Source organism: Cetorhinus maximus, chromosome 9 (genome assembly GCF_964194155.1).
Source record: "Cetorhinus maximus chromosome 9, sCetMax3.hap1.1, whole genome shotgun sequence".
Taxonomy (NCBI): domain Eukaryota; kingdom Metazoa; phylum Chordata; class Chondrichthyes; order Lamniformes; family Cetorhinidae; genus Cetorhinus; species Cetorhinus maximus.
The window spans coordinates 94,433,512-94,454,844 of NC_135887.1; the positions used below are offsets into that span (position 1 = coordinate 94,433,512).

The following is a 21,333-nucleotide window of genomic DNA, read 5'->3' on the forward strand; positions in this document are numbered from 1 at the left end:
AGGTCAATTGGACAGCAGACTCAGCAGGCTGTCTCAGATGCCAGTGCCAGCGAAGGGACAGCACCAAGACGCAGCACCCGAAAGCGTAACTTTAAGTCACATTAGGCACACCATGGGTTTCTCACATGTGCATTTGTGTTGACCTGCAATGAGATCATGGGCAGGATTTTCCCCCCGTGGGGGGAAAAGTTGAAGGGCAGGTGCGCACAGGCGTGCTTCTGATCGGCACCCCTGATCGGGGGCGCGGCGCCATTTTACGTGGGCGGGCCAATTAAGGCCCGCCCAGCGCAACGTCCGCACAGAAGCGCTATGCACTCCCTGTGCGGGCGGGGGGGGTGGTGGGGGTGGTTGGAATCCCAAAATCGAGAGTGCGCTCTTCCACGCATGCACACAAAAGAGCACACTCATCTTCCTGAGGCTAAGTGCTGCCTCAGGGAGTTCGGCTGCTCTGTGACAAATATTAAAAATAGAGAAAAAAAAATTCTTGACATGTCCCCTCATGTGACACTGATACATGAGTTGGGACATATCCATAATTTTTACAAAAACTTTATTAAAATTTTTAAAAATCTACATGAAATCTCATCCCGCCTGTGGATGAGATTTCATGCTTTTTCTAATTCCCGCAGGGGATCCTGGCTGCCCACGAACCTTAAGGTTGGACGGGCAGGTCCTTTAATTGCTTCAATGACTCTGTCAATGGCCTCAATTGGCCATTGACAGGTTGGCAGGCGCACAGATGAATTTGCTGCGCCCCCACCTACCGGAAAATTTAAATGGGGCGCGGTGATGTAGGGAGTTCTGCCCGACGTCACTGGGGGTCATTTTACACGTCAGCGAACGGGCCCCACCCCCGCTTACCAACGGGAAAATCCTGCCCCATGATTAGTTGATGTGCTGTTTAACACCTTTGTCATTTTGTTTCCTTAAGTTCATTTTGTTATATCATTAAATTTAGACATGTGACCATGGCTGAGGGTGCCTCTTTTCCTCTGCAGGTGGATGGTTACACGTGAGTTGTGTCACATTGAGCTTTATCGAAAAGGCCCTTAGTTAATGTTTTTATCCAGGCAGATTTAGCACTCAGGTATTGAGTATGGAGCCTGCAGCACAGGCTTTTGTTGGAGGTCCATCTGTGGTGTTCTAGCTGAAAGTTCATCGGATTAAAGTCTATCGGGTGTCCCTGCCTCCCTGGAGTATGGACGGGTCAGCGTCTACCCCCTCAGTATTTCCCTGTGCATGCTCATCCCCGGACTCACTGTTGGACTCATCGTGTGCAGCCTCTGCAACAGCGTCTACATCTTCTTCATCCACAGCATCACTCCTTTCCAGCGCAAGATTGTGGAGAGCACAGCATGCAACCACTATCAGCGACACATAATCTGGGAGGTGCTGGAGTGCACCCCCTGAATGGTCCTGGCATCGGAAGTGCACCTTGAGAAGACCGATGGTTCTCTCCACCATAGCCCTTGTGGAGTCGTGGCTCCTATTGTACCGCTGCTTAGCTTCTGTTCTTGGATGGTGGAGAGGCGTCGTGAGCCAGTTTCTGAGGGGATAGCCCTTTTCACCCAGCAGCCATCCATCCAACTGCACTGGAGCACTGAAGAGCCTTGGTACCTGCGAATGTCTGAGGATGTAGGCATCATAAGAGCTGCCTGGATACCTTGCATAGACTTGCAGAATCTGCAACTTGTGATCACACACTATCTGCACGTTCATGGAGTGGCAGCCCTTCCTGTTGACGAAGGCACCAGGTTCATCTGCTGGCGCCTTGATGGCCACATGTATGCAGTCTATTGCACCCTGAATGCGGAGAAGCCAGCAATGGCTGCGAAGCCTCTGGCTCACGGTGTCTGGCTTGCCTGGTCCCAATGGTAGAGGATGAACATCAATGCATGCCTGAATAAAGTGTCTGTCACCTGCTTGACACAAGTGTGGACAGCCTTTTGGGAGACCCACAAAGATCACCCACCGAGCCCTGGAAAGAGCCAGAGGCACAGAAGTTGAGGGCAGCTGTGACCTTTAGAGCCACTGGTATGGAGTGTCCACCCACACAGTTAGCAGAAATCTCAGGGCCTATCATCTGACAGATAGAGTTGACTGTCTCCCTTGAGAGATGGAGCCTCCTTTGGCACTGCACCTCAGACATATTGAGGTAGCTGCTTCGCTGCATGTATACCCTGGCAGCAGGATAATGGCAACTTCTGCAGTCCCTTCTGCCTTGACTTCGTGTTGGCCCTGGGCCCCTTGTGCCTGCGCTTCTCCTCCCAAAGGTGGCTCCCCTGGAGGCTGAATGTGCACTCCAGGCCTCCTCCCCCTTCTGGTCCTCCCTTCCTCCTCAGAGGAGGTGCCTCCAGTGGAGAGCACAATTCCAATTCCCAGGCTAAGGGAAGGCTTCCTGAAACCTGCAGGCCCCAAAAAGGATCTTCAATTCAGGGTGTTGGCCTGAAGGTTGTGAGTCCTGTCCAAGCAGTTGATATGCATTTTGAAGTATTTCTGCTCACACAGGCAAGTGTCAGTAACTTTCCAAATTAAATATCTAACTGAGCATATTTGTGACCTCACTAACCCCTCTTATCCCGCCCGTGGATGAGGTTTATACAAATGTCTCCTACCCGCCTGCTCGTTGCGCCCTGAATCTGAAGATTGACAATCTGAAGATTGCACAGGCCCAAAAAATCACCATCAATTGGTGCCTTAAGTGGCCCGTTAACTAATGGCTGGCACGCATCGGAGATCATCGCTCGTCCGCCCACTGAAATATCGCGATGGCGTGTGGTGACATCAGGATGCTCGCCCGACGTCACCACGCATCATTTTACGTGTCGGCGTGCAGAGAAAATTCTGCCCCATGAAACCATTGTCGATTGTTGTAAAAACCCATCTGGTTCACTAATGTCTCTTCAGGAAAGAAATTTGCTGTCCTGGCCTAAATGTGATAGCAATGTGGTTGACTCTTAAATTTCCTCTGGACAAGGGCAATTAGGGATGGGCATGGGATGCCCACATCCCATAAATGAATAAAAAACAAATACATATATATTTATTCCTTATATACACACAAAAAAAACTTGCTCACGGTTTCAACATCTAATAGCCTTCTCTAATGCGCTAAAGAAAGTCATGCACAAAATAACAACATTCTGTTGATCATCCAAATCCTCACAATTAATACAAGATTCAAATTAGCCAGTTGAAATGGTCCTTTGCAGTCAGAGCCACGATAAGACTGAACTAAGGATTTTTACTTTAAGAAGGTATCTTGATGTTGATTTTTTCCACCTCTCGAGAACACATCAGGCAGTTTGTACAGCCATATGTGTTTACTGAGCACAGGCATGTAAAGTGTGTCTGGGGTGCAAGAAACTGGAGGTTGCTCATTTGAGCCATGTCTGAATTCAAGGCCCTGGAGAAGGTGAGACAGGTGGTGGGGACATTGGGGCGGGGTGGGGAGGGGAGGGTTTTTCACAAAAATCTCTGATTAAAAAGAAAATCTTTTGAGACTGTTTCCCAGTGGTCACTTTAATCACAGAATCACAGAATTTTTATGGCACAGAAGGAGGTCATTCAGTCCATCTTGTTTGCACTGGCTCTCCAAATGAGCATTATGACCTAGTGCCATTGCCCTGCTTTTTCCAATGATCCTTTGCAAATTAAGTATTTTCATGGTCAGGATTTTACAGTCAGTGATGAAGCAGCGGTGCTTGCACTGACTTGGAAGAAATGTGCCCACAAAGATCTGGAGATTTCTGTGGCACAGACTTCCCCCTTCCAAATGGCAGTTTAAATTTGGCAACTCAAATGTGCGGGAGCAGTGTTGTCAGCAAGAAGGGTAAACAGCGAATCACACTGAAGTATTTTCAAAGACAGTAAACCAAAAGTTAAAAGCATTGAACCACTTTATTTTTAATTTAAAATTTCAGATAGCAAAATAAATGGTTATAATTGGATTAACATAGAAGCTAAAATAAAGATAAACAATTTTTAAAAATAAAATAATGTGAACATTTTAGCATAATGGAGAAATTTGACATTTCACAAAAATAAAATTAGCTTTTCAAGGTCAGTGAGGGTATTCAGCTAAGTATAACTTTGTCAAGGATTTTCACAGTGAGACTAGCAGTGTTAAGAGTGAAAGTTCTCTTCAATGCAAAGACCCATTGTTACAGGTCCGTGGTGACCTCAACAGTGCACACTTTGGTGAGGCATATAAGCACTGACAGCAACTTCTGGATTTCCACAATACTCTATGCATGTGCGGACCCATGAAGTCCCTATCAGTTTCAGTGGAGTGTTTCTGTAAGGTGCATTAGTCACCCATTTCAACACATGCCTCAGGCAGCTAACGGACAGGCAATCTTTTTCTTCAATTTTTCACTGCCAACTACCCCATTTTCCAGTGTGTATAGGGCAGGCAGAAGTTGAAAATCGCTTGCTCTTTCCTTACAATATTGTATTAGGGTCATGCAACATGAACTGATAACCTGTTTAGTTTGTTTGAATTTTCTTTCTATCTTCTGATGTATTTTAACCACTCCCTAAAAGATTATTCACATTCATTTATTTATATGTATAAATATTGGAAACAGTGTCTGTTTGAATAATTATGCAGCATTCAATATTGGAAAAATGGGTCTGAAGTGTGAATAAATAGCTAATCATCAATATCAATTAATGAAGAAATTAAACTGAGCACATCAGAAATTAAAATTATAATAGTATTGGGGTGACTATTGCTTTTACTGGGCTTACTGCTAGCTGGAACAGCATCTATGAAAAGAATTGAAAGACCCAGAAAAAAGAAGATTCCCAAATCAACACGCTAAAGGGAAATAGACTTCCCACCCAACTAAGAGGGAGCTGAAAATTGGTGGACTGAGTCTTGCATCAAGACTTAAATGACCCAATTAAACCAGACGAATGCTTCCTTTGCTACATTCCATAATCTAAATAAAACTAAACAGTAATTTCAAGAAGTAAAGATCTTCCTTTAGTTTGTTTGCACAAGAACAAGTGAAGATGAGTATGTTCAGTTGCAGTGTAAATAAATGCTGCAAGATGAATTGAAAATTGAAGTTACTACTCACCACATTCCTGAGGAACTAATTGCCACTTCCCCAGGTGAATATTCTGCATCCATAAAATAACAAGGACAATCATTCCTGCAAAAGTAAATTACATAATTTCAAATCTTGTTTGTACAATACACTCACTAAAGTTATGTATTTTTTGCTACAGGGAAACTGTAAGAATTAAACATTGCACTTTAAATTGCTATCAAAAATTATTTTAAAAATATGAATAGGAAAACAATGGTCCCGAGGGAAATGACATTCTTGCTTAAGCCATACCAAAAATGAGCACCTTTTTACCAGATACGTTTTATGTCGTAACATGTAACTTATATTCTGCAGAGAACTGTTGATTGCCAGGGTATATGATAAAGTAAATATCTGTCGTATAGATTCCAAACTATATTTAAAAAGTGGCCCACAAAAGAGACTAATACCAACAGTTCAGCTATGAGTGCAACAGTTATCATCAACTTTGGTAATTATGTGTTCTATTATTGGAGCAAATAGTTGCTGTATTATGACAAAGCCTACAAATTTCTAAATCAGTCATGAAAGTTGCTGTGCCAGTGTTCCATTTTGATTATGAAAACTCCAGAAGTGGTGGCTATGCCAGTTTTTGAGCAAATTTGAATGATAAAAACCTTCCCCAGCCTTGGCATAGTGTTATTGTTATAGAGTTGATTATCCAGGTAACATTTCTTGGTAGAAACATTGAACTTTATTTACAAGACAGCATCAGCAACCTATTACATCTAACTCAACAACTAAAAAAGAACTCCCTCCTGCAGGCCCCTGCACTGCTAACTGATTGGCCTACACAGATCATGTGATCTTACAACACAGAATTATTCTTAAAGCGACAGTCCTACGTTTATCAAAATTACAATGACTACATCCTTCCCCCTTTAACTTTTCTGCACATTTTGTATTTACAAGGATATTTATCTCATGAAATTATAATATTTCCACAGATCATGTGGAATTATAGGGCAGAATTTTCTCGTTGGTGTGCTGGGTCGTGCCCCGCACGCCAACGCGTGAAACGACGCATGGTGACGTCGGGTGTGCGTCCTGACATCACCACGTGACATTCTGATCTTCCGTTTGGCGGGCACTTGCCGGAGGCTGTTGCACGCATGCCGAACTGCTAAAGGCCTGTTAAGGCCATTGATAAACTAAGTTTAGTCTTTCAGGTGGTTTCCTGATTGGTGTGGAACACCGTAGCTCCACGATTTCCGAATCCTTTGCAGGAACCACATTCATATCATGTACCTCATTAGACACAGGCAGCTCAGTGTCGTCCATTCCAACAGAGACATCTGGCATGTCTATCCTTGGTTGAGCAACTTCAACAGGAACCACAGTTCAGCAATGGTTACAGGTGGAACATCATTTTGTTGGGGCATCTTCCTTCTTCTTAATTGGTCCATGTGCTTACGGGTGATCCGGCCCTCCACTTCCACGTGGTACAACAATGGTCCAGTCACAGAGCTTACTTAACCAGGTAACCACTTCAGTCCTCCATCGAAATTCTTTACATATACTGCTTCACCAACAGTAAATTGTCACTCACGACTATGCAAATTCGAGCCATTTTTTTGAGCCTTTGACTTTTCTCCACCTTCCCCAAAAATTGGGAAGTATCAGGCTTAGTTTTATTCGAAGACGGCACCTCATCAGTAACTCTGCATCCTCTTCCTACATGTCTTCTTCTTTCTACCACAGAATTTAGTTTCGGCCTTCTTTTTGACTTCACCATCAGTTAGACGTCTCTCAGGTGAAAACTCAACTTGTCTTAGTTCAGTAGTTGAGCTACCCATGACTTCATTACCTACTCGTATCTTGGAAAGTTCTACAACTTTTGCTTTTAAAGCCTCTTTAGCTTCATTCAGCTGATTCTTCAGCTCTTCTGTCTCCTTCTTGTATCTGTTGGCTTCTTCCTGGGACCTTGAACATTGCTGTATCTTCTCTGCCAACTGGTTCTTCAGTTTGTTCAGAGTGACTTTAAATTCTTCCTGTTTCTCTTCATAATTTTTTAGAGGTACAAGCTTTGACCTGAGGTATCCTTGTAGTGTGTGAAGGTCTTTCAACAGGTTTCTCTTTCCTTTAGGAAGCTCATTTGTTTCATCTTGAATTCTGTAATTCAGCAGAGTTTCTTTGAGTTTCTTCTGCTGTTCTTCTATGTCATTGTTTAAGACAGTCTTCATTTCCTCAGGTTGCTGAATGGTTACACATTCCTTTTTCATCTCAGGAAATCTTCCTACTTCCTTTTGAAATCTCACTGGCTAATCAAGGTTAATTGCCCTCAACCAATTTCGACCTAGAAGGCTTGGTCCTCTGTCTTCTAATACCATCACTGGTAATTGTATTGTTTTTGATGTCTATAACAAACAGATACACTGGTAATACCTTTCACTTGGATTTCTTCGCATGTGTACATTTTCAACTTGGCAGAAGTTTGTTCCAAATTTAATTGTTGAGCTTTATTTATTGAGTTTTATTTAAATACCTGAAAGTGTGTTCTCCTACTACAGTGGTAGAAGCACCAGTGTCTAAATACATTTTTAAGGGTTTACCATTCATTTGCAATATGACAGTAATTGGCTCTGTCTTCCCAACTTTCATGTTGAATAAAGAATAAATGTTAAAATTGTTTTTTTCTGGCTCTTCCACACTATATACTTCATTGGACTTTGTTTGTTGCCTGGAAGCCTGTTTTAATCTCACTTTGCAATGTTTCAATACGTGCCCACTTTTGTAATACAAATAACACTCCACCTTTTAAAATTGACAATTGTTAGGAATATAATTGTTTCCACATCGATAAAAATTAGTTTTTGAATTTGTTGCAGAGCTGTTTCCCCTAAATTTTTGGTTAGTGGGGGTTGTTTCCGCTTTGCGGCGGAGTCCTGGATTTTCACACCACATTCAGCTGACCATTCCCGCCCAACTAGGAAAACATTTTGCACATTTTGAATTGCTCATGAATCCCTTACAGCACTTTCCATTGCAAGTGCTATTTCCAACGCTTTCTTAAAATCAAGATCCACTTCAGCCAGCAATCTTCGCTGAATAGCAGCCTCCTGCATGCCACAGGCCAAACGATTCCTGAGTATGTCATTCAGGATTTCACCGAAATCACAATATTCCATTATTTGTTTTAATTTCGCCAAATTAGCAATGGTCTCCCCGGGGCTCTATTCTGTGAATTGAACCTGAGCCTCTGCATTGTGACTGAGGGCTTGGGTTGAAAATGTCGTTTAATGAGGTCTACTAAATCACTGAAGGTCTTTGAATCAGGGGCCCTGGGGGGCGTCAAGCTTTGAATTAGAGTGTAGGTTTTGCTCCCACAAATACTCAGGAGAATTGCTCTCCTCTTTTCCTCTCCCGTGATTTCCTTGGCTTGAAAGTAGAACGCAGGATGTTCTACATATTGAGACGAGTCATCTGTGGCTGGTTCAAAGGGGTTGATTCTGCCAAACTGTGGCATCTCGGATGAGTATACCTTCCTTTCTTTTTAATTATCTTAGATACTCAAAATCGCTGAGCGAGGGACAGCACTGGATCTGGTTTCTCCTCGTTGCCAGTTTGTTATAGAGTCGACTGTCCAGGCAACTTTTCTAGGTGGAAACACTGAACTTTATTTACAAGACAGCAGCAGCTACACGTGTGCATCTAATTCTATAACTAAAGAAGAACTCCCTCCTAGAGGTTCCCCACATTTCTAACTGATTGGTTTACACAGATCATGTGATCTTACAACATAGGATTATTCTTAAAGCTACAGTTTACGTTTATCAAAACTATAATTATTACAGTTACCTTTCTTGAAATAATCACTGACTTCTGTATTCTACACTGTTTTTCTAGTGACATCTATAACCATTAATTGAAATAAGCAACCATTATAATAGTTAAACTATTGTGAAAAATAACAGTTTACAAACTCACAAATAAGACAACCAGGATATACTTTACAGTGAGAGACTTTTTGGCGGTCATCAACAAAACGCAAGGAGAGATTTTGCTGAAGTGACAGAGGTCCATTCTTTGAGTGTGAGCATTGCCGGCTAGGCCATCAATTTCTGCCCATCCCTAATTGCCCTTCATGAGCTGCATTCTTGAACTGCTACACTCCCTGTGGTGTAGTTTCACCCACAGCGCTGTTAGGGAGTTCCAGGATTTGACCCATTACCATGGTATTGCCAGGAGGAGGCAATCAAGAGCCAGCAGGTGAGGGAAGTGGCTAATTAAGGAAGGTGGACAGTTCTTCCATGCTGCTAGCCCACTCAGATGGCCAGCAGCTCTGGAGTCTTGGTGATGCAGCTGAGAGAGATGTCTACTGCTGAGGCAGCAAAGAGAATGTGAGGGTGTTTTCATTTTGAGGCGCCCTCAGAAGGTTGAGCATTATATAAATTTATAGTTGGGCCTAGCAGGCAGGGCCCAGAGAATGAAGCAGAAACCCCTCTACTGGCAGAGTTGGGACCGTCCAGGCATCATTTACTCGCCTCCTGGAGCCTTGAGTTCCGATGCCCCCAGTCCCGGGAAGCCACTATGAGGTTATGGAGTGGCTGCCATGCCAATGGTAAAATGCCAGCGGCTCGGGAAAATTGCCCTTAGTTGGACCATTAATCATTTAAGTTAGCTGCCTGCTGAAGAGAGACTGCAGCTGAGCCATTGCCCATTCCCACTGCTGAGAAGTTTCCCCAGCAGTGGGACTGTAATCTGGCAGTTATCCTGATGTAGCTCCATGGCAAAATGGGGAGCAAGCTTGAAAACATTGCGAACCAGTGCACTTGCTCTTTGCTATTCCACTGCCGAATACGCCTACCTTGCATGGGAAAGATCTACTCATGCTAAGAAGATGGATGCCGTTCTGAATGCAAGCTGCCAACTTATCACAGGTTGTTTAAAACCAACAAACGCCAACAGCCTATACATCCTAGCGTGTATTGCTCCCCCTGATCTAAGAAAAATGGTAGCCAGCAAGAAAGAGCGACTCCGTCAAACATCAGATGAGAGGCACCCTCTACATGGTCATACACCTACACCCAGCCGCCTAAAGTCAAGGAAGAGCTTCATGAACAGTGTTGTTCCATTACAATCAACCCCATCTGAAGCCCGCATCGCCTTGTGGAAAAACTGGCTCAACAGTCTCAAACAACCTCCAACGATGGAAATTCTACCAGATGAAAGCCTTCCCCCAGGAGCTAATTGCAACTGGGCAACCTGGAAGTGCCTTAACAGACTTAGGACTGGTGTAGGTCATTCAAAGGTGTCACTAAGCAAATGGGGATATACAACCAGCCCGACAACTTGTGAATGTGGAACTGAGCCACAGACTATGCAACATCTCCTGCAATGCCTATCGCTAGAGGAACCCTGCACTGTTGCAGATCTTGCCGAATTCAACAACAAGGCGCAAAAATGTGTCCAGTTCTGGCTGGGCCATGTATAGACTGTCTGTGGACATGATAGGAAGAAGAAGCTCCATGGCATTCTGCCACCAGGGGGCGGGGGGGGGGGGGTGGTGGTGGGGTGGGGGTAGGTAGAATTCTGCTTGCAATCTTCTATTTAGATTCCACAAAACTTTTGGCAACAATAATATTGTGTCATATAATTAAAGAATTTCCTTACTAAAATAAACCAGCAGCTGAATTTCTAGTTGGTAAACTGAAGTAAATTATTTTGGAAAAGAATGTGTTAGAGAATTACTGGCTGTTTTGCTGCATAGTATTGCAATTTGAAACGGTTGCATTCCACAATCAGAATAATATAAAATTACAACTGGGAGTGCTTCCAAAAACTAGGAGCTTATTAACTTCATTAATTGCACCAAACAATCTGAAAGAATATGAAGCTGTGTAGGATTGTGAATACCATATATTGATTAATCAGCAGAAAAGTATCAAAGTTACTGTAACATAGCACTATTGACAACTAATTGACCCACTGTTTGGAAAATAATGCCCTGGGCATCAAAGCAAACAGAGAAAGCTTCAAGTATGTTTTCTGTTTCAGTGATACAGGCATAACACTTATTCCAAACTTAGCACAAAAGTTTTCAGCCATTATTGTATATAATCTAAGCATGAGTTGGGAATTAAGATATTCGGTTTAATGTTATATTAATTTTCAGGGAAGGAAACATGGTAATTTACACATTTGAAATTGCTGGATTAGTTTGCATAGAATGATACAACCCTGAAGGAGGCCATTCAGCCCACTATGTTTGTGTTGGCCAGCTAAATACAGCCTTAGACAGCCCAAATATTAATGAGATCAAGACAAATATCTCATGGCCCTCCATGAAGTACCAATGACCCTCATTTCATTCTTGATGTCCCTCAAACACCCCCAACAAATGTCATCCCCTCACGGATGCAGCTGGTCTTTCTGTTATTTCGCAGCACAGTAAGAAAAAAGAAAAACATCAGAACTTTGAACTGTATTGCTTAAATTATCTGACCACATGCGGCAGTTAAATTATCCAAACGAGCATTCCAACAATCAATCATCTTCTGATTCATAAATTTGTCACTTACTTCTTCACACATGTGTGTGTTCTGGTATTGTAAAATGTACCATCAGGGCAGCTGCATCCTTCAGCACATTCACCAGAACACTCTTCTGGTGTAGATATTGACTGGCAGTTCTGATTACAGAATGATACACAGGTGCCATACTTCATAGTGTCTGGACACTGAACAGCTGTAGAGATTAAAAACGTGCAATAAGGGTACAAGTTGAGATGGAAAGTTCTGGACATTTTCAGTCAACCATTAGAAATGAATCGTTTCATGAAGCATGGATGATGCCACCTTGGATTATTTGTGAGCTGCACCATGTCTGTTTTAGGTTCAATCTTACACAACTGAGTAAGCGATAACAAGCAGAAACTAGAGGCTGAAATTTAAAATCAGGATTGGGAACCTGATACCTAGATAATTTTTGGGTCCCAACCCCATACCATATTGTGTCGCTCACACAATGTTATCTTCAAATGTAAATGTGTTAATTGGGCTGGTGGTGAGCTTGACACCTGATTGGTGCCGCAAAGCGTCACCAGGAGGCAAAAGCAGACGGCGGACGTGGTGGGGCCTAACACTGGGCAGAAAGGTCCCCCCATCGGGGGGGGGGGGGGTTGTGCGGGGGCGGGCAGGGGTAGGTGCAAACCCAATTGGGGCCGAGCCGCCATTTTACGTGGGCGGGCAAATTAAGGCCCGTTCAGTGTGACGTGCGCTCGGAAGCACTGAGCGCTCCCTGCACAGGCGGGTGGGGATTCCTGCATTCCTTCATGTCACAGTGTCACATGAGCTGGGACATGTCAATGAAAATTAAAGAAAAACTTTATTTAATTTATAAACCCTTCATGAAACCTCATCCCGCCCGTGCATAAGGTTCCATGAAAAATGCAAAGGCTGCCTGGGCTCTTCGCCTGCCTGCCAACCTTAAGGTTGGATGGGCAGCTCAGTTTATTTCTTTAATTGATTTCTAAATGGCCTTATTAGGCCTTTGATAGTTCGGCGGGTGCGCAGCTGACTCGGCTGCACGCCCACCGAACTGAAAATCTAAATGACGCGCGGTGACATCGGGACACTTGCCCGAAGTCACTGCGCATCATTTTACACATCGGTGAGCAGGCCCCGCCCCCACTCGCTGACCCAAAACTTCTTCCCATTGTTTTGCAGAAGAGATCCGACAGCACCTCGGCAGGCCAGCAGCCTCATTGAACACAAAAGTGGCCAAATGGCTAAATGTAAGTTAATGCGCACAATCTGGCACAAGATTCCCCAGCTCCTGAAACTTTTCAGCATTAAAAAAATCTTTAACTCCTGCCGCTTTGAACCTGAAAGCTGTTCATTAAAAATTCTTTCGTTATCAACGGTCACAGATTGCAACTCTTTCGAGTACAATCACAGTTCTTGGTTTCCGGGAGTGGGACGTGAACCCACAACCCTCTGATTCAAAGGCGAGGGTGCTATGAACTGAGCCACAGCTGACACCTCCAAAGCTGTTCATTAAGGTGCACCAAACTGTTCAGGTTTGCCAATTTCAGCTTTGGAAATCGCTTTCCCAATCTCCCCAAGCTCCTTGAGAAGCTTAATGAGCTGTCAATTAGTGGCAAGTGGGTTCCTGGATTCCCCCTGCCTCTCTCCCTTTGGAAATTGCATCGTGTTCCTGTGGTGGCAGGATCAATTTTCAAATCATACCCACACCCCTCCCTGACTCCATCGGCAACTGAAAATCCTAGCCCAGATGTCTCTCCAGAGGAGAATGGAGAAGATATTTTCCATTAGCGTCCTCTAAACCATGGCCACATGGATGTATCTCACAGAAGCAAGTTACTACCATTGATAATGGTTATAATTCCTGCCAACAAGGTTATTAGCATAATTAATTCTATACTTTAAGTATAAATTCTTTACTCAGTTAGTCACAATAGCTTGGATTTAATGCAATCCATTGCAGAGGGAAACATGGCCACTGGGTCCACTTAATCATGGGTGGGGGGCATAACCTCCCCCCGATTAAGTGGGAGGGCGGAAGGGGCTGACGCAGGATTTCCAACTGCCAGTGGCAGGATGTCAAATAGGCTCATTGATGAATTAATTGACAACCATTATCCCTGAGCCTACTGCAAGTTAGTGATGGAGGTGTCAGCTGTGGCTCAGTTCATAGCACCCTCGCCTTTGAATCAGAGGGTTGTGGGTTCATGTCCCACTCCCGGAAACCAAGAACTGTGATTGTACTCGAAAGAGTTGCAAGTTAGTGATGGCTCAGGGGTTAAAAGGGGGGGCACATGGCTTTCATGTACCCTTGGAAGGCCACTCATAACACCTTGTCAGATTTGCCAGCTGCCTCTGAGGGGTACGTCCCTCATGGTCAGGCACTCTGTGCCTCATCAATGCACCTGACATTGGGCAAGAAGGTGGCTGCTAAAAGCCATCCTCTCCCCTCGCATCCAACCAACCCCCTTATGTGACCCCCAACCTCAAACCCCACCTGACCTTCACTCAAAATCAGCCTGGGGTTCCACGATGACCTTGGGCTTCTGATGGGTTCATTACCACCAGCAAGCCACTGCCCCCACTGATGATTGGCCCACAGCCCTTGGCAGGCAGGACTTCCGCCACTGGGGACCTCAATCACCTAAGTATCTGAAAGGCACTTGATTCTGTTGGGCCTACCCAATGGAACTGCTGGGGGGTTCCCTGCCAGTTGTCTGACCAGTGGGCAAGAATCCTGTTAGTCAACAAGTCTCAGCAAATCTTTTTAAGTGTTCTTTCAAAAAATGGTTACATTTTTGTGGTAAATCAGAATTTATGTCCCATAACTTATGATAAGGTGAAGTCCAGTTCTACCTTGAAATCAGTTTCTAGAATACAATGCATATTTTCCCTGTCAAAAAGCTTCATTGTTCATAATCAGTAGATATAATTCTTCCAGCATCCAAAATTGAATATTCATGTTGTGCCCTCCTTCTCACACATATGATTAAATTTCCTCACCAAAGGAGTAAAATTTAATTTTTTTAAATTCTCCTCCATTATTCAGCTTAAGATAACTGTCTTCACTCAAAGCATGTCTAGCAATAGTTTATCTTCCAGCCCCAGACCATTACTTCTGGAGTTAAGGAGGATCAATGTCACAGTGTTAAGATAAAAGCAAAATAGCTCTGAGGAAGGGTCATGCGGACTTGAAACGTTAACTCTGTTTCTCTCTCCACAGATGCTGCTAGACCTGCTGAGTTTTTCCAGCATTTTCTGTTTTTGTTTCACAATTTTAAACTGTGTAAGCCCAGATCCAGGTTAGATATCAGGGGGTGATTCTTTTTCCAGTGAACAGTGGTCTCTTCGACAGACTGTTGTTTTGTGCAACGGACCCCAATTCGCTGAATTTCTTCAAGCAAGAGTTGGATTTGTTCAACGGACCCCAATTTGCTGAATTTCTTCAAGCAAGAGCTGGATTTGTTTCTTGTTGGGGTGGAAACTATTGCAAAAAATGGGTATGTCAGGAAATTCAGGGTCAGAATAATCTCTTGAGCTAGATTCAATCAACCAAATTGATCTGAGAGGAATTTCCCAGAATTTTTTTTCCCCTTGGGTTTTTATCTGGTTTATCGTCTGTCCCAGGAAATCACACAGTTTCAGGTGTGGTGAATAGTATATGTCTTGTGATATACGAGGTATTACAATTGTTTGGGCCTGACTGGATGGACCAGACCTGTCCATCATTGTTCAAACATAGTTTCCAAAGGATTTACATTATCCAGCTGTACCCCATTAGAACGTCTTTCAACCACTCTACTGCCTGTATGCTGTAAGACTACTTGTCCCTACTATCTTAATATCCTCCAGTCATGAGTTTTAATATCCTCCAGGTAAACAATGGGATTCCGAAGCCATCATCATAAACTCAGTAAGTCCTCCACCTAAATAAGACTGTTTGCAACCTCAATATTCTTTTTAAACCTGAACTGAACTCTATGCTCTTCATCACAAAGACCGCCTTCTTTCAACTCTAATTCATTCATCCCATCATTCATGCCTTTGCCACATTCTGACTTGACCATTTGAATGATGTCTTTATCAGTCTCCCATTTCCATCTTCCTTAAACTTCAGCTCATCCAAAACTCTGCAACACATGTCCTACTTAAGCCACAACCTACTCATCCACCACCCTTGTGCTTGCTGACTTATATTAGCTCCAGTTTCTCTAATGCCTCAACTTCAAAACTCTTACCCTAAAGGAAAGAATTATTTTGTTGCTCCTCCTAAATTCGGGTTTATACTTCCCGATTCACTTCAAGTTTCTTTAGTGCACTTTTCACTCTTTTTGTTCATCTTGATTACTTAATTTAGAAAGAAAGTTGTAATTTCGGTCTTGCAAGAGAATGATTCCATCCAGTTACAAGAAAAAATAATTAAAACAATGGAGCTTCTTTATTTATCAATGTGTCGCAACCAAATACACCATAAGCAGTTTATGCTGTATATTGAAATTGGAGAAAATGTCCTATTTGTTAAGAAAGTAAATGTACATTCAAAGTAGTAATGAAGTATTACTTACCACACTCTAAGACATTGGCTCTGAAGTCTATGAAAATGCCATAGCTTCTACATTGTCGAGCATAGTGGGCCACAGCAGAGCACATACATGTTTCTCCACACTTGCAGGTGTCTGTCTTGCATTGTTGTTGATACAGTTCAGGACTCAAATACTGATGGCATGATGCGAACAGATATCCACTAATAATGCTACACTTCTCTGTAGCATATGAGGCTGCAAATAAAACATTTAAAAATGGAAACATTTCTTTTAAAAAATGAAAATCTTCCTGTTGTAAGCTTCAAGCTTAAACTTACTTAAATCTTTTCACCATTATCCCTTTAAATGGTTCTTTGCCAAACCTCACTCAGACTTGTTCTCATTCATCTCTGCTGTGAACCACTAGGACCATGCATCTGAGTAAGCTGGACTGACACCCAATTTTCAATTCTTCATTGGTTTCATGTATGGAAAAACTTATCATCTTAGGCACAGATTTTGGAGGAATTAGGTAAATATGTTTCTCCTTTCCCCCATTTTTTGGCATGGATTATGTTCCCTGTTTGTCTGCTCTAAATTTTGGAATGGCTCTGTGGTAAGTTAGCAAAATAAAAGTATTTGGGCTAGAAACTGGGTTACTCCAATTTTCATGTGCAGGCAGTCATAATCCACAACCTGCCTGTGCCAGTTCCACTGGAGGTGAGCTCCCACCTATCTACAATGACTATAATGTCAGGCAGAGCAGATTCCACGCTGCTGGCTGTCTCTTCATGCTGCCATTGGCCGCTGCGCTCAGCAGGAGCCTGATCAGCTTTGTGTTAATGGCTCATGGTGCAGCCAGTCTGCTCTTCTTAAATACAGTCTGTCCTTCTTAAAGGGAAGATGCACTAAATAATATTGTTGAAAATGGAACACCAGGGCAGGGAAAGTGTCTGGAGTGATGCAGTGATAGATTTGGTCAGGGGGAGAGATGCTATGGTTCCATGGGGATGCCAGGAGGTCCTCAAGGACTACCTTCAGAATAGGAGCAGGTGGCCAAGGAGGTCAATTACCAGCATCTGGTCCCGAGGGTCTGGCAGTCGTGGCACAAAAAATCTAATGACCTCACACAGGTGTTCAAGGTCAGTGAATGCATCTTCAAATGACATTTTCTACCCAGTACAGCACTTGCTCAATGCACCACACGTTCATCATTAACTCAGTAGTATCCCCTGATACTCAGGACTTATATCTAACATGCATACACTGCATTTCACCCTCACACTTAACAATCCTGAAAGCCTCATCCCGACCTCTCACTGTCTTCACATACCTCTGGCTATTCAACTGTGGCAGGCACATAACCCAAACACAACATGACACAACCAATTACCTCTGCCTTATAGGACAAGGTGGCTCGTACCAGGAGGGAGCAGAGCAGAACCAGTGGGCAACAAGGACATTTGCATCTCCTCCGCCCATTGTATCTGGCATCACTGAAATCATTGAGGATGACAGTATGTTCTTGCCTTTTGCCCCTTCTCAACTTCCAGCTCACTCTCATCTTGCTACCTGACATAGCAAACTGTTGGTTAACCTCATGCTTCCCACCCTTTCCTACTTCGCTCACAGCAATCTTCCCCTTCTGATTCAAAAGCAAAATACTGTAGATGCTGGAAATCTGAAACAGAAACAGAAAATGTTGGAAATAATCAGCAGGTCTGCCAGCATCTGTTAAGGGAGGAACAGAATTCCATTTCAAGTCGATGACCTTTCATCAGAATTGGGAAATGTTATAAATGTAATAGGTTTTAAGTAGGTCAAATGGGGAGAGTGGAAAAAGAACAAAAGGGAAAGTCTGTGATAGGGTGGAAGACTGAAATCTCTGCCCCCGCCCCCACACTTTGTTTCCTTTTCTTTGCATGTTTGTTCTTAATCTGGTATGTCTCTTTTTTTGCTCTCAAGTGGCAACTGTTCATTATTCTGCCATTCACACCTCCTCCAGGCCCATATTTTGTTTCTTTACTTGTCCCATTACTATTCCCTTTGGCTCTGCCCTACCAACTCTTCCATCCTGTCACAGGCCTTCTCTTTTGTTCTTTTACCCACCTCCACCATTTGACCCACTTAAAAGCTATTACATTTCTAACTTTTCCCAGCTCTGATGAAGGGTCATCAACCTGCATTGTAACTCTGTTTCTCTCCTCTCAGATGTTGCCAGACCTCCTGAGTACTTCCAGTATTTTCTGTTTTCATTCAACTTATGATTTCCTGTTTTCAAATCGCCAAGAACTGCCACCTTTGCTTTCTTTACTTTTCTGTCACTTTTTCCCTCTCTTCATCCACTCTCCTCCCCTCTCTATATTTCTCTTTCTGTAGCTTATTTGACTTTAATTCACCCAATATTTTCTCCACCATTTGCTCTGTTTCTTTCTCTATCATTAAATTTTATTGGGTAATAAGAGAGCTCATAGGAATGATATTCAGGAAATCCCGGATGCTCCATTAACGTCACTACACCATTGTCAATTTTCATTTCCAGCAATTATGTGGTTTGAAGGGTAAGGCAAAAAACTCAATCATGGCGCTCACTATGAGGTACCCCTCATAACCTTTCTTCAACAATCGCTGGGCATTATGCACATTCTGAAATTAAATGATCCATACATATGACAAGAATTGTTCCAACACTGGGCTGCCCCACCTCTTCATACAGCTTTGAAAATGTTTGCAAATCAATATAATAGAAAGCAATTTCAAGGAAATGGTCTGGCCTGAAATCTTGTTGCTTAGTTTACTTATTGGAATAATCTAACACAGTATAATACTTCTACCGCTCTTGGAAGAAAGTACGGTTTGATGCAAATTTTTAGGTGAAGTATTAAAAAAATAGATCTGTGAAGTATTTGCCTTAATAATTGAGATATAGAGCTAAAAATATGCCTGCTTTTCAATACTGCCCTTATTCTTTTCAATAAGAAGAATTCTGATTTTGATTTCTCTGTTAATACTTTTTAATGTCTTGACAGCAGCACTTTAGTACTTTATCATGTATGCATATAAAACCCACATGATATTGGTATCACAAATATTCCTCAATGACTATCTGTTGAACAGGTCTTCCATAAAGAAATCCAAATCATCTTAGTAATAAAGCCAAACAGAGTGGAATACGGTTAGGACTATTAACAACTAAATCTAAATGGTGAAAGATTGCAGACCTCTGAAATGCAGGGGGGTCTGGGTGTCTTAGTGCATGAATCGCAAAAGGCTAGTGTGCAGGTACAGCAATTAATTAGGAAAGTTAATAGAATGTTATCATTTATTGTGAGGGAAATTGAATAGAAAAGTAGGGAGGTTATGCTTCAGTTATACAGAGCACTAGTGAGACCACATCTGAAGTACTGTGTATACAGTATTAGTCATCTTATTTAAAGAAGGATGTAAATGCATTGGAAGCAGTTCAGAGAAGGTTTGCCAGATTAACTGTTATCAAACCTGCTGACAAGGATGGTGCTGTTGTTGTCTGGCCTACTGACCTCTAGCTCGCAGAGGCTGAGCGGCAACTCTCAGACGCTTCTTCCTACCTCCCCCTGGACTATAACCCCACCACTGAACATCAACCCATTGTTTCCAGACTGTCACTGACCTCATCTCCTCTGGAGATCCTCCCTCCAGAGCTTCCAACCTCATAGTCTCCCAACCCCGGACAGCCCGCTTCTACCTCCTTCCCAAAATCCATAGGACTGTCCCAGTAGACTGATCATGTCAGCCTATTCCTGCCCCACGGAACTCATTTCTTCCTATAATGACTCAGTTCTCTCTCCCCTTGTCCATTCTCTTCCCACCTACATCTGCGATTCCTCTGATGCCCTATGTCATATCAACAATTTCCAGTTCCCTGGCCCTAACTGCCTCCACTTCACCATGGATGTCCAATCTCTCTACACCTCCATTCCCCACCAGGCTGGTCTGAGGGCTCTCCTTGAACAGAGACCTGAAAAATCACCATCCACCACCACTCTCCTCCGCCTGGCTGAACTTGTTCTCTCACTGAACAGTTTCTCCTTAAACTTGTCTCACTTCCTCCAAATAAAAGGTGTGGCTATGGGTGCCCATTTATGCCAGTCTTTTTATGGGCTATGCGGAACATTACTTGTTCCTGTCCTACTCAGGCCCCCTCCCACAACTCTTTCTTCGGTACATCAATGATTGCTTCAGTGCCGCTTCATGCTCTGATCTAGACTTGGAAACATTTATCAATTTTGCTTCTAACTTTCACCCATCTATCACCTTCACGTGGTCCTTCTCTGACACTTCAGTTCCCTTCCTTGACCTCTCTGTCTCCATTTCTGGTGATAGAATGTCCACCAATATTCATTACAAGTCCACCGACTCCCACAGCTACCTCGACTACAGCTCCACACGCCCTGCTTCCTGTAAGGACTCCATCCCATTCTCTCAGTTCCTTTGCCTCCATCACATCTGTTTCGATGATGCCACTTTCCAAAATGGCATTTCTGACATGTCTTCCTTCTTCCTTGACCGAGGTTTCCCATCCACTGTGGTTGACAGGGCCCTCAGCCGAGTCCAACCCATCTTCCGTGCCTCTGCCCTTACACCTTCCCCCCCCTTCCAGAACCATGATAGGGTCCCCCCTGTCCTCACTTTTCACCCCACCAGCCTCCGCATTCAAAGGATCATCCTCCACCATTTCCGCCAACTCCAGCATGATGCCATCACCAAACACGTCTTCCCCTCACCTCTCCTCTCGGCATTCCATAGGGACCGTTCCCTCCGGGACACCCTGGTCCGCTCCTCCATCACCCCCAACGCTTCATCCCCTTCCCACGGCACCTCCCATGCAATCGTAGAAGGTGCAACACCTGCCCCTTTACCTCCTCCCCCCTCACTGCCCAAGGGCCCAAACACTCCTTTCAGGTGAAGCTGTGCTTCATTTACACCTCCTTCAATTTGGTCTATTCATCCACTGCTCCCAATGTGGTCTCTTCTACATTGGGGAAGCCAAATGCAGACAGGGTGACCGCTTTGTGGAACACCTCCAGTCTGTCTGCAAGCATGACCCAGACCTTCCAGTCGCTTGCCATTTCAACACACCATCCTGCTCTCATGTCCACATGTCCGTCCTTGGCCTGCTGCAATGTTCCAGTGAAGTCCAACGCCCAGCACCTCATCTTCTGATTAGGCACCTTACAGCCTTCTGGA

At 43.6% G+C, this 21,333-nt stretch overlaps 1 protein-coding gene across 1 annotated transcript in view; it reads right to left on the reverse strand.

Moving 5' to 3' along the window:
- otog (otogelin) overlaps positions 1–21,333 on the reverse strand; it is a 322,018-nt gene that overhangs the window by 229,816 nt on the left and 70,869 nt on the right. Inside the window, exons 16-18 of the mRNA XM_078549607.1 lie at positions 16,150–16,362; positions 11,621–11,786; positions 5,088–5,162 (exon numbers count right to left, since the gene is read on the reverse strand). Coding sequence (XP_078405733.1) covers positions 5,088–5,162; positions 11,621–11,786; positions 16,150–16,362 — 454 coding nt within the window. The remainder of the gene's footprint in view (positions 1–5,087; positions 5,163–11,620; positions 11,787–16,149; positions 16,363–21,333) is intronic.